Here is a 14,577-nt window from a genome sequence, read left to right as displayed (position 1 = left end):
CACAATTTAGTGTCTAGACACTAGATAATACCACCAATGAATAGAAGAGGGTGGGTCTAGTGTCTAGACACTAGATAATGCCACCAATGGATAGATGAGGGTGGGTATAATGGAATTGTGGTATATATACCCCGGCATAGATAAATTCCTACCATACAGCATCAAGATGGAGCGTCCCATGGAGAGTATCTACCTCAATATGGAGCTGGATTTTGCCATTGCTATTGCTTACGCTATTGCCTGTCATGAACAGAGGAAAAGAGAAAAACTACGGAGAAGGAGTCGTCGGCGTTTTTGGCTACACCCTATCGTGGAAGTCCGAGAGAGTCGTGGAGCCTACCATTGTTTGTTTGGCGAGTTAAATGACAACCAGGAGAAATACTTTGAGTACACCAGGATGTCTCAAAACAGCTTCCGATATCTGCTGCGTCTGGTGGAAGGAGCCATTTCCAGGCAGGACACGCAGCTCCGTAAATCAATTTCCCCTGAGGAACGTCTGCTGGTGACTCTACGGTACGTAATGCAATGTGAAGGATTTATATGTTCTTGCCATTTTTTAAAGTAACGTGTTTTGGTTTTGTGGGGTGGGGGATTGGAATTAAAAATGAAAATTTATTTTATAACAATGTAATTAATTAAATTTATTTATTTTTCTTCTTGTCAGTTTCCTGGCTACCAGAGAGACCTTGAGATAACTGCATTTCCAGTTTCGGATTGGAGTCTCCACACTTTCTGGTATTATTGCCGACACATGCCGCACATTGTGGGACAACCTCCGGGAGGAATTTTTACCCATCCCTACAACTGAATTATGGCAGGCAAACGCCCAAAAATTTGAACAACTGTGTTCTTTCCCTAACTGTATTGGAGCAGTGGATGGGAAGCACATTAGGATTACAAAGCCTGCAAGAAGTGGATCTCTGTTTTTGAATTATAAAAAATACTTTTCCACCGTGCTCATGGCAATTGCAGGTGCGGACTGCAGGTTTCTCGCCGTGGACATTGGAGCGTTTGGCCGTGCAAATGATTCACGGACATTTAAGGAGTCTGACATGGGCCAAAGATTATACGAGAACAATTTTAATTTCCCCCAGCCACGACCTCTTCCCAACACCGAAGGCCCGGCCATGCCATTTGTTGTGGTTGGGGATGAGGCGTTTCAAATGAGTGGCAACCTACTGAAACCGTACTCCAGTCGGGGGTTGGACCGCACAAAAAGTATTTTTAATTATAGACTGTACAGGGCCAGAAGAACTGTGGAGTGCGCCTTTGGAATCCTTGTCTCCAAATGGCGTATCTTAGGATCCGCAATAAATTTGAAAATTGAGACAGTGGATGAGGTGGTGAAGGCTTGTGTGGTTCTCCACAATTATATTATTGATAAAGAGAGAGTCAACGTGGAACTCGATGAACCCATACCAAATCCATTGCCCGATTATCAAGATCATCCTCTGAGGACAACTTTGGACATTGCTCATATGAGGGACCGATTTGCTGTATACTTTGTTTCAGATGTTGGGCGTGTTTCATGGCAAGATCAAATGGTTTAATTCATCTTGGTATTATGATACAATAAAAACACTGTCATGTAAACACTGTTGAGTCCATGACATTTTACCAGCCTATGTAATGTTATTTAAATGTTGTTAATGTCCCCTGAATTTCTACTGCGTTGTGTTTTGAAATAAAGTTCTTGTGCCTTTCCGTTTTAACAAAACAAATCTCCCATATGTTTTTCCAAAGTAAACAAAATTTAAAATCCAATGTTCTAGAAACTAATGTGTGTCCCACAAAATTTAGTAATGTGAGCACCAGTACCCAAATTGACTGTGACAAAACAAACAAACTGTTCAGCCGTGTATTCCATAGTTTTGAAATATAACATGATCGGCTCCCACCTTGTCAACCATTTTTAATCTTGCAGACTATTTGCATATGGAACCTGGCTTGACAAGGAGGGAGACGATCATGTTTGCAAAACTCTACTGAGTTAACACTATTGGACTCAGGATGCTAGAATACGTCCAGAGTCAAATAGTGGCGACACTGTGAACATTGCTACCACCTCACCTGACCAATATTCTTAAGGTACCGTAATAAAACGATTAGCCAACGATCCCGACCAGTGATACGACCTGACCGTGATCGTTGTTAGTCGTCGTGTGGTTGCTGGAGAGCTGTCACACAGACAGCTCTCCAGCAACCAAAAAATAGCAAGTCCCCGTGTAATCTGGGTAAACATTGTGTTATGAAGCGCATGGCCGCACTCACGATGTTTTCCCTGTTTACCATACTAAATGTAAAAAAAAAAAAAAAAAATACCCTTACATTCCGGTGTGTGACACGTCCATCGCCGTCAGCTTTCCGTACTGTGCCAGCCCTAAAGCACAGCACAGCGTTTATTATTAAGTCAACGGTGTGCTCTGCTTTACTTTACGGCCGGGAATGACAGTGTCAGTCACTGCGGGAAGATGACGGCGAGGGACGTGGTTGACACCGTAATAAGTATGTCGTTTTTTTTGGTATTTTTCACTTTTTTGATTGTTTAAAACACTGCGCTAGTAACCCAATATTCCCTTGTTTACAGCAAAGACATCGCTGGATCGGTGTCAAACACGCCGATCCAACAATGACAGCGTGTGATCAGTTATCCAAAAAAGTTCCTGATCATTCGCTGAGACCTACAATCTCCCAGCAGGGGCCTGATCGTTGGACGATTTCAGAAAAGATAACGTTGCTAAGTGACAAAAAACAACTATATCGTTAATGAAATCGTTGTGTGATGGTACCTTTTAAAATTGATATATTGTGCAATGCTCTTTGTGTTTGTAACATCTCATAGTACAATGAGCAACAGCCCTAAAAAAATGTTAAAAAATATTGATAAAATAGTGTCAGACATTGCACATCAGGTGTTACAAACACAAGATTTGTTTATACGGCGCACGGTGTGATTTGGTGCAAACTTTATTTTAGACAAAGAAAAACTCAGTATTTTTGAACAAATTAACAAATTTATTTGGGACACAAAAATAAAAAATGGGTAAATGTTATGGGGTATTAATGTCAGCGATTAAGGGGGATTGATATCCTCCACTTTGTGTGTGTGTTGAGGAGAACGAGGAGGAGGATGAGGGGGAGGAACCAGCATACTCTAATACACTAGACGGGATGCCAACGTCAATCCAGCCAGTAGACGGTGGCGATACTGCCAACGCAGGAGGTGAGGGAGGAGGGACGACCAGTGTCCTAGGCTGGCTACTCCTGCTCCGGGTAGACCCAGGCTGAGTACTGGGTGTGCTCCGGGTAGACCCAGGCTGGGTACTGGGTGTGCTCCGGGTAGACCCAGGCTGGGTACTTTGTGTGCTGGTTTTTGGAGCAGCCATAGCCGACGTTGTAGTGCTGGTCTTCTTCTTTTTTTTCCTCCTCTCTCCCTCTGGGTGTGGGTCGGCTTCCCGTCTTTGTGCCCTTGAAGGCCTGGCAGGAGCAGAAGTTTGGGGCTCTGTTCTGTGGTGGCGGTGGCCCTCGGCACGCGGAGCTCTGTGTTGGTGCTGTGCAGCAGGAGTCAGAGCCATGGTAGCCAGCGATGGTACTGCGGGCATTGTAGTCGCTGACTGCATGACCCGAGCCTGCTGCAGAGCAGTGACATATGCATTGTTGCAGGTCTGCATCACCGAAATCTGGAGTTCCGGCGTAAGATGTTCCACCATGCCCTTCTCAATGGCACTAAAAAAAATGTTTGGCCGGCCTCGAGAGCTCCGATTCCATTGTTTCAAGACGCCGGTCGATATTGGACAGAGCTGTGTCCATTCTATCGCCCAGCGCCTTGAAACAATTCTGGAAGACCGTGCTCAAATGTAAAAATTCGGGCAGGACCGCCCTGTCCGAGGCCCGCTGACGCTGTCGGGAAGACCCGAAGGAAGGAGCGACAGAGGCCTCGGCCAGGGGAACATCTGATGGACCGGCTGCCGGTTCGCCAGATTGTGGTGGTGCAGACCTGCTCTCGCTGTGGGATGGCTGTGAGGGGTCAGATGGCGATTCACGAAGGACCGCTCCAGAGGGTCGGACAGGCTCGCGGGTGCTGCTGTGTGTTCTGTGAAAACATAAGGAAACCATTAGTATACAAAATATAACATTTCACATTCGTCACCACCTGTGTAAAAGTAAACATTGCATCACACACTATTAATATATACATATGAGGGCAGGGCACACAGCAAACCGTTACGACTGACTGAACTAACCCTTAACAGTACTGTTAAGGGTTAGTTCAGTCAGTCGTAACGGTTTGCTGATTGAACCGGCCAGCTGCCTGACATGGCTGATGCGACCAATCAGCACGGGTTACAGGCCTGATTAAAATGCCCGCTCCTTACTCCCCGCAGTGTAGGCCCGTCGCCCGCATACTCCCCTGTCATTAATTAACTTTACCGGCGGTATCCATTGCCGCCGTTAATGTTAACCAATTTTTAATATTGACACTGCATATGCCGCATCAATATTAAAAATAGAATACATTTATTTATTCCAAAATAGTCACCCATGTTTGCCGTTTGTAACGCCCGACAATTACGCTTATCATCGGAACTGCCATGACGTCACGGTCATGTGACCGAGACGTCATCACAGGTCCTGCGAGCTGAGCAACCATGGGAACATAACCTGCCTTGGAGTAGAAGGTATGCCGTATCTACTATATTTTTCCTTTTTTAAAAAAAATCTGGGATACACCTGGATGGGCAATATACTACTCCACTATGAAATATTGCCCGGGCATGGCCAATCTACTATATTTCTGTGTTCTGTATACTTCGTACTTGCCAAAATAAATGGCTGGGCAATAAACTACGTGGCTGTAATATAGTACGTGAATATGCATGTTTTCTAAACTAGGTGTGTGAATAGGTACTATACTTACTCTCGGCTTTCAAGGACCGGTCGCAGGAATTGCAAAATACGATTGTATTTGTAGATTGAGGTCCTTGAAGCTGCAGCACCACTACGAGTCTGTCCCTCCTTTTTCAGGCCCCTCTTGAAACGGTCCTTCATGGAGCGCCATCTGGTCTTCAATTGCTTAACTGTGTATAAAGTTAAAAAAAAAAAAAATTGGTTTGAGAGAAAATATTGAAATTGATAACGCAACCGTGTGCAATCCCAATAGAAGACATCACAGACGGTTGTGTATCCTGGCATGATGGGTCAGAGCAGCATTACGGAAATACTTACGAAATTTATCTTTGCCCACGGGGGAAGCGCTGTCGAAGCCATCCCACAGCGATTTTGCCACCTCAATCCACAAACGGCGCAACACACCCTGGTCCGCGTGCCGGGGGTCACGGCTGTCCCACAACGGGCCTCGCTCCTGAATGGATGCAACCATGAGGTCTATGTCCAGTGGGTCATCATGGGCCCGTTGTGAAACCTAGAATAATTGGAAAATATTAATGTTTGCAAGATAAAAATTGTTCTCCCTACCTCCTCCACCACCACTTACCACATCCACCCCCCCCCCCAACCACCCCCCATACCCCCCCAAAAAAAAAAAAGTTAAAGAAAAAAAAGGAATAGGTTTGACATAAAAAGTTACTCGCCATCCTGCCACCACAGCTTGTTCCCGTGGTCTCTGCTCCTGAGGGCTATGTTCCTCCTGGCTCTCCTCCTCACTTGAAGAAGCCTGTAAAATAGTTTAAAAAAAGTTGAGTGACCCATCTACAAATGACACCGAATAGTAAGTAACAGTAGATCATGTACTCACCGGACTCCTCAGCGGTGGGGTGGGGCTTGACTCGCTGGCCATTACTAAGATGCAATTCTGAAATAAAAAACAAAATAAAATTTATCCTATGCACAATACAGCGGAACATAGTAAAATATAAAAAAAAATATACATTTACATTTCAACCACAAAGAACATTGCACTAATGCCAACTGAACTAACTCTGAGCAAATAACACTGCCACATTGAAACAAAAAACAATGGCAGAGACAACACAATGCCAGAGCAAACAAAAGCCTAAAGATAACAAAACAAATACACAACAGACCCTATGTCGTAATCCAAAAAGACAGTTTTGTTTAAAAAAAGGTTTACTACATTGATTGCAAAAAGTCAAAAGAAAAGCAAAACCATACCGCCATACGTGACAATTTAAAAAAAACAAACAAACAAAAAAAAAAAACGCTAAATATAAAGACCTTAACCCCTTCCCGACCCATGACGCCACGTAGGCGTCATGAAAGTCGGTGCCAATCCGACCCATGACGCCTATGTGGCGTCATGGAAAGATCGCGTCCCTGCAGATCGGGTGAAAGGGTTAACTCCCATTTCACACGATCTGCAGGGACAGGGGGAGTGGTAGTTTAGCCCAGGGGGGGTGGCTTCACCCCCTCGTGGCTACGATCGCTCTGATTGGCTGTTGAAAGTGAAACTGCCAATCAGAGCGATTTGTAATATTTCACCTATTATAACTGGTGAAATATTACAATCCAGCCATGGCCGATGCTGCAATATCATCGGCCATGGCTGGAAATACTAGTGTGCCCCCACCCCACCCCACCGATCGCCCCCCCAGCCCCCCGATCTGGCCGGTACACTGCTCCGGCTCCCCTCCGTCCAGTGCTCCGCTCCCCCCCGTGCTCTTGTCCGCTCCCCCCGTGCTCCAATCACCCCCCCTGCACTCCGATCCACACCCCCCGGTGCTCCGTTCCACCCCACCGTGCTCCATTCCAGCCCCCCGTGCTCCGTTCCATGCCCCTGTGCTCCGTTCCACCCCTCCCGCTCTCCGATCCCCCCCCCCCCCCGTGGTCCCCCCCCCAACCCATCATACTTACCGATCCAGCCGGGGTCCCGTCCGTCTTCTCCCTGGGCGCCGCCATCTTCCAAAATGGCGGGCGCATGCGCAGTGCGCCCGCCGAATCTACCAGCCGGCAGATTCGTTCCAAAGTGCTTTTTGATCATTGAGATAGATTATATCTCAGTGATCAAAATAAAAAAAATAATAAATGACCCCCCCCCTTTGTCACCCCCATAGGTAGGGACAATAAAAAAATAAAGAAATTTTTTTTTTCCACTAATGTTAGAATAGGGTTAGGGGTAGGGTTAGGGGTAGGGTTAAGGGTAGGGCTAGGGGTAGGGCTAGGGCTAGGGGTAGGGCTAGGGGTAGGGTTAGGGGTAGGGTTTCGGTATGTGCACACGTATTCTGGTCCTCTGCGGATTTTTCCGCTGCGGATTTGATAAATCCGCAGTGCTAAACCGCTGCGGATTTATGGCGGATTTACCGGGTTTTTTTCTGCGCATTTCACTGCGGTTTTACAATGGCGATTTTCTATTGGAGCAGTTGTAAAACCGCTGCGGAATCCGCACAAAGAAGTGACATGCTGCGGAATGTAAACCGCTGCGTTTCCGTGCAGTTTTTCCGCAGCATGTGTACAGCGATTTTTGTTTCCCGTAGGTTTACATTGAACTGTAAACTCATGGGAAACTGCTGCGGATCCGCAGCGTGTGCACATACCTTTAGAATTAGACTATGTGCACACTGTGCGGATTTGGCTGCGGATTGGCCGCTGCGGATTCGCAGCAGTGTTCCATCAGGTTTACAGTACCATGTAAACATATGAAAAACCAAATCCGCTGTGCCCATGGTGCGGAAAATACCGCGCGGAAACGCTGCGTTGTATTTTCCGCAGCATGTCAATTCTTTGTGCGGATTCCGCAGCGTTTTACACCTGTTCCTCAATAGGAATCCGCAGGTGAAATCCGCACAAAAAACACTGGAAATCCGCAGGTAAAACGCAGTGCCTTTTACCCGTGGATTTTTCAAAAATGGTGCGGAAATATCTCACACGAATCCGCAACGTGGGCACATAGCCTTAGGGTTAGGGTTGGAATTAGGGTTGTGGTTAGGGTTGTGATTAGGGTTATGGCTACAGTTGGGATTAGGGTTAGGGGTGTGGGGGGGTTAGTGTTGGAGTTAGAATTGATGGGTTACCACTGTTTAGGCACATCAGGGGTCTCCAAACGCAACATGGCGCCACCATTGATTCCAGCCAATCTCGTATTCAAAAAGTCAAATGGTGCTCCCTCACTTCCGAGCCCTGACGTGTGCCCAAACAGTGGTTTACCCCCACATATGGGGTACCAGCATACTCAGGACAAACTGCGCAACAATTACTGGGGTCCAATTTCTCCTGTTACCCTTGTGAATCTAAAAAAATGCTTGCTAAAACATAATTTTTGAGGAAAGAAAAATGATTTTTTATTTTCACGGCTCTGCGTTGTAAACGTCTGTGAAGCACTTGGGGGTTCAAAGTGCTCACCACATACCTAGATAAGTTCCTTTCGGGGTCTAGTTTCCAAAATGAGGTCACTTGTGGGGGGTTTCTACTGTTTAGGCACATCAGGGGTTCTGCAAACGCAACGTGACGCCCGCAGAGCATTCCATCAAAGTCTGCATTTCAAAACGTCACTACTTCACTTCCGAGCCTCGGCATGTGCCCAAACAGTGGTTTACCCCCACATATGGGGTATCAGCGTACTCAGGAGAAACTGGACAACAACTTTTGGGGTCCAATTTCTTCTGTAACCCTTGGGAAAATAAAAAATTCTGGGCTAAATAATTATTTTTGAGGAAAGAAAACGTATTTATTATTTTCACGGCTCTGCATTATAAACTTCTATGAAGCACTTGGGGGTTCAAAGTGCTCACCACACATCTAGATAAGTTCCTTTGGGGGTCTAGTTTCCAAAATGGGGTCACTTGTGGGGGGTTTCTACTGTTAAGCCACATCAGGGGCTCTGCAAACGCAACGTGACGCCCACAGAGCATTCCATCAAAGTCTGCATTTCAAAACGTCACTACTTCACTTCCGAGCCCCGGCATGTGCCCAAACAGTGATTTACCCCTACATATGGGGTATCAGCGTACTCAGGAGAAACTGGACAACAACTTTTGGGGTCAAATTTCTCCTGTTACCCTTGGGAAAATAAAAAATTGCAGGCTAAAAGATCATTTTTGAGAAAATAATTTTTGTTTTTTATTTTCATGGCTCTGCGTTATAAACTTCTGTGAAGCACTTGGGGGTTCAAAGTCCTCACCACACATCTAGATTAGTTCCTTTGGGGGTCTAGTTTCCAAAATGGTGTCATTTCTGGGGGATCTCCAATGTTTAGGCACACAGGGGCTCTCCAAACGTGACATGGTGTCCGCTAATGATTGGAGCTAATTTTCCATTTAAAAAGCCAAATGGCGTGCCATCCCTTCCGAGCCCTGCCGTGCGCCCAAACAGTGGTTTACCCCCACATATGGGGTATCAGCGTACTCAGGACAAACTGGACAACAATATTTGGGGTCCAATTTCTCCTATTATCCTTGGCAAAATAGGAAATTCCAGGCTAAAAAATCATTTTTGAGGAAAGAAAAATTATTTTTTATTTTCATGGCTCTGCGTTATAAACTTCTGTGAAGCACCTGGGGGTTTAAAGTGCTCAATATGCATCTAGATAAGTTCCTTGGGGGGTCTAGTTTCCAAAATGGGGTCACTTGTGGGGGAGCTCCAATGTTTAGGCACACAGGGGCTCTCCAAACGCGACATGGTGTCCGCTAACAATTGGAGCTAATTTTCCATTCAAAAAGTCAAATGGCGCGCCTTCCCTTCCAAGCCCTGCCGAGTGCCCAAACAGTGGTTTACCCCCACATATGAGGTATCGACGTACTCGGGAGAAATTGCCCAACAAATTTTATGATCCATTTTATCCTACTGCCCATGTGAAAATGAAAAAATTGAGGCGAAAATAATTTTTTTGTGAAAAAAAAGTACTTTTTCATTTTTACAGATCAATTTGTGAAGCACCTGAGGGTTTAAAGTGCTCACTAGGCATCTAAATAAGTTCCTTGGGGGGTCTAGTTTCCAAAATGGGGTCACTTGTGGGGGAGCGCCAATGTTTAGGCACACAGGAGCTATCCAAACGCGACATGGTGTCCGCTAACGATGGAAATCATTTTTCATTCAAAAAGTCAAATGGCGCTCCTTCCCTTCCGAGCCTTACCATGTGCCCAAACAGTGGTTTACCCCCACATATGAGGTATCGACGTACTCGGGAGAAATTGCCCAACACATTTTAGGATCCATTTTATCCTGTTGCCCATGTGAAAATGAAAAAATTGAGGCTAAAAGAATTTTTGTGAAAAAAAAGTACTTTTTCATTTTTACGGATCAATTTGTGAAGCACCTGGGGGTTCAAACTGCTCACTATGCATCTAGATAAGTTCCTTGGGGCGTCTAGTTTCCAAAATGGGGTCACTTGTGGGGGAGCTCCAATTTTTAGGCACACGGGGGCTCTCCAAACGTGACATGGTGTCCGCTAAAGAGTGGAGCCAATATTTCATTCAAAAAGTCAAATGGCGCTCCTTCCCTTCCAAGCCCTGCCGTGCGCCCAAACAGTGGTTTACCCCCACATATGAGGTATCAGCGTACTCAGGACAAATTGGACAACAACTTTCGTGGTTCAGTTTCTCCTTTTACCATTGGGAAAATAAAAAAATTGTTGCTAAAAGATAATTTTTGTGACTAAAAAGTTAAATGTTCATTTTTTCTTTCCATGTTGCTTCTGCTGCTGTGAAGCACCTGAAGGGTTAATAAACTTCTTGAATGTGGTTTTGAGTACCTTGAGGGGTGCAGTTTTTAGAATGGTGTCACTTTTGGGTATTTTCAGCCATATAGACCCCTCAAACTGACTTCAAATGTGAGGTGGTCCCTAAAAAAAATGGTTTTGTAAATTTCGTTGTAAAAATGACAAATCGCTGGTCAAATTTTAACCCTTATAACTTCCTAACAAAAAAAAATTTTGTTTCCAAAATTGTGCTGATGTAAAGTAAACATGTGGGAAATGTTATTTATTAACTATTTTGTGTCACATATCTCTCTGGTTTAACAGAATAAAAATTCAAAATGTGAAAATTGCGAAATTTTCAAAATTTTCGCCAAATTTCCGTTTTTATCACAAATAAACACAGAATTTATTGACCTAAATTTACCACTAACATGAAGCCCAATGTGTCACGAAAAAACAATCTCAGAACCGCTAGGATCCGTTGAAGCGTTCCTGAGTTATTACCTCATAAAGGGACACTGGTCAGAATTGCAAAAAACGGCAAGGTCTTTAAGGTCAAAATAGGCTGGGTCATGAAGGGGTTAAATACCAAACTGATTAAAAAAGCAAACAAAAATTTGGAACAACAGTATGCACGGAGCAACCCAAAAAACACAATAGATTTTTGAAAGAAAAAAATTAACAACCCCAAAAAATTAAGGACAGAAACGGCAATCCTGGATACACCACCATACTTTACAATAAAACCGACAGGGCCGGAGACAATAAAAGGCCATACAACGCCATACATCACAACCAGAAACATACAACAATGTCTTTAAACAACCACAGTGCAGAACATAATACACAACTTGCAATATAAATTATTACATTTAATAAAAGGGCGCAGAATCATTCTATACTACCATACTTTACAATAAAACCGACAGGGCAGGAGACAATAAAAGGCCATACAACGCCATACATCACAACCAGAAACATACAACAATGTCTTTACACAACCACAGTGCAGAACATAATACACAACTTGCAATAAAAATTATTACATTTAATAAAAGGGCGCAGAATCATTCTATACTACCATACTTTACAATCAAACCAATATGGCCGGAGACAATTAAACGCCATCATATAACGCAAGAAAAATACATCACAACTGAATACAAAGAACACCCCCAAACCAATAAATGGAAAAGAAAAATCTATCCTGGAAAGAACAATAATCAAGGCCGGAGACGATGAAACGCCATCCTATACAACGCCATACATCACAACCAGACTAAAAATACAACAATGTCTTTACACAACCACAGTGCAGAATATAATACACAACTTGCAAAAACAATTTAAAAATAAAACATGTAGAAAATGCACAGAATCATTCTATACTTACATCTCTGGACAGCAGAAGAAGATGTCTGGTCTGGTGTGTTGGCTGTAGATGCTGCAGCAGAAGTGACAAACAATCCAAACATTTTCTTTATATATGGGGGATGTTTTTATCACTGTCTTCCCTGTCTAGACACTTTTTTGTGTAATTTTATTTAACGACGCATGCGTCGCACAACGCACGCACGACGCACGCACTTGCGTCACGTGCGTTGTCAATTGGTTTCAATGGGAGATTGTAACGCAATGACGACGCACGAGCGACGCAAGTGTGACGCATGCGTTTTATAGACGCTACAAAAATGCAACATGTAGCGTCTCCGACGCCACCCAGGTGCGGTGAAACGACGCATGCGTCGTGCGTTTTCACAAAAACGCATGACAACGCAACGCATGCGTCCCCAATGATAAAGATAGGGGCGCATGACGCATGCGTCGTTGTGCGTCGACGACGCTGCGTCGAATGACGCTAATGTGAACGTAGCCTTAGCGCAGGACCTGTGATGACATCACGGTCACATGACCGTGACGTCATGGCAGTTCTTTCTCGCGCAGGGCCTGTGATGACGTCGCGATCACATGACCGTGACGTCATGGCAGGTCCTTCTGCCACCGGAACCTGCAACGGAAGATGGTGGCCGGCGCGAGCTGCTACGGAGGGTGAGTATAGCAGGTTTTTTAAATTATTTTCAACATTACATTTTTTACTATTGATGCCGCATAGGCAGCGTCAATAGTAAAAAGTTGGGGACAGACAGGGTTAATAGCGGCGGTAACTGAGTGCGTTACCTGCGGCATAACGCGGTCTGTTACCGCCGGCATTACCCTGTTAGCGGTGACCGGAGGGGAGTATGCGGGCGACAGGCACTGACTGCGGGGAGTCAGGAGTGGCCATTTTCTTCCGGACTGTGCCCGTCGCCGATTGGTCGCGGCAGCCATGACAGGCAGCTGCCGAGACCAATCAGCGAATTAATAACCGTGACAGAAGGACAGACAGAAGGACAGAAAGACGGAAGTGACCCTTAGACAATTATATAGTAGATTCTAGGTTCTTCAAAGTAGCCACCTTTTGCTTTGATGACTGCTTTGCACACTCTTGGCATTCTCTTGATAAGCTTCGAGAGGTGATCTTCCAACAATCTTGAAGGAGTTCCCAGAGATGCTTAGCACTTGTTGACCCTTTTGCCTTCACTCTGCGGTCCAGCTCACCCCAAACCATCTCGATTGGGTTCAGGTCTGGTGACTGTGGAGGCCAGGTCATCTGGTGTAGCCCCCATCACTCTCCTTCTTGGTCAGATAGCCCTTTCACAGCCTGGAGGTGTGTTTGGGGTCATTGTCCTGTTGAAAAATAAATGATGATCCAACTAAAGGCAAACCGGATAGAATAGCATGCCGCTGCAAGATGCTGTGGTAGCCATGCTGGTTCAGTATGCCTTCAATTTTGAATAAATCCCCAACAGTGTCACCAGTAAAGCCCCCCACACCATCACACCTCTTCCTCCAAGCTTCACGGTGGGAACCAGGCATGTAGAGTCCATCCGTTCACCTTTTCTGCGTCGCACAAAGACTCGGTGGTTGGAACCAAAGATCTCAAATTTGGACTCATCAGACCAAAGCACAGATTTCCACTGGTCTAATGTCCATTCCTTGTGTTCTTTAGCCCAAACAAGTCTCTTCTGCTTGTTGCCTGTCCTTAGCAGTGGTTTCCTAGCAGCTATTTTACCATGAAGGCCTGCTGCACAAAGTCTCCTCTTAACAGTTGTTGTAGAGATGTCTGCTGCTAGAACTCTGTGTGGCATTGACCTGGTCTCTAATCTGAGCTGCTGTTAACCTGCGATTTCTGAGGCTGGTGACTCGGATAAACTTATCCTCAGAAGCAGAGGTGACTCTTGGTCTTCCTTTCCTGGGGTGGTCCTCATATGAGCCAGTTTCATTGTAGCGCTTGATGGTTTTGCCACTGCACTTGAGGACACTTTCAAAGTTTTCCCAATTTTTCAGACTGACTGGCCACTCGTTTTTCTTTTCTTAGCTGCTTTTTTCTTGCCATAATACAAATTCTAATAGTCTATTCAGTAGGACTATCAGCTGTGTATCCACCAGACTTCTGCACAACACAACTGATGGTCCCAACCCCATTTATAAGGCAAGAAATCCCACTTATTAAACCTGACAGGGCACACCTATGAAGTGAAAACCAATCCAGGTGACTACCTCTTGGAGCTCATCAAGAGAATGCCAAGAGTGTGCAAAGCAGTCATCAAAGCAAAAGGTGGCTACTTTGAAGAACCTAGAATATAAGACATAATTTCAGTTGTTTCACACTTTTTTGTTAAGTATATAATTCCACATGTGTTAATTCATAGTTTTGGCGCCTTCAGTGTGAATGTACAATTTTCATAGTCATGAAAATACGGTACAGAATAGTGATGTGACGTTCATGAAAGAGCCGGCTCTTCACTGTGAACGATATGAGCTGGCACCTATCAGTGAGCCGCTTGTTATCTCCTAGTGGCTCTCTGCTCTCCTCCCTTCCCTCAGCCTGGTGGTGGAGGGGGAGGAGAGGAGCCAGGAGAGACTGT

General features: G+C 45.0%; 1 protein-coding gene across 2 annotated transcripts in view; it reads right to left on the bottom strand.

Moving 5' to 3' along the window:
- Positions 1–3,593: 3,593 nt before the first annotated feature.
- LOC138662800 (uncharacterized) overlaps positions 3,594–14,577 on the bottom strand; it is a 28,890-nt gene continuing 17,906 nt past the window's right edge. Inside the window, exons 2-6 of one of the 2 annotated variants that reach the window (XM_069748754.1) lie at positions 5,756–5,812; positions 5,592–5,674; positions 5,227–5,422; positions 4,919–5,078; positions 3,594–4,093 (exon numbers count right to left, since the gene is read on the bottom strand). In XM_069748754.1, coding sequence (XP_069604855.1) covers positions 3,727–4,093; positions 4,919–5,078; positions 5,227–5,422; positions 5,592–5,594 — 726 coding nt within the window. In that variant the 5' untranslated portion in view covers positions 5,595–5,674; positions 5,756–5,812 and the 3' untranslated portion in view covers positions 3,594–3,726. Of the gene's footprint in view, positions 4,094–4,918; positions 5,079–5,226; positions 5,423–5,591; positions 5,675–5,755; positions 5,837–14,577 lie in introns of those variants that run through there. The other variant, XM_069748755.1, reaches the window with a different exon arrangement.

This window comes from Ranitomeya imitator, chromosome 2 (assembly GCF_032444005.1).
Source record: "Ranitomeya imitator isolate aRanImi1 chromosome 2, aRanImi1.pri, whole genome shotgun sequence".
Taxonomy (NCBI): domain Eukaryota; kingdom Metazoa; phylum Chordata; class Amphibia; order Anura; family Dendrobatidae; genus Ranitomeya; species Ranitomeya imitator.
Note: the sequence above shows the minus strand (reverse complement) of the source record. Positions and strands in the feature narration are given on the sequence as shown.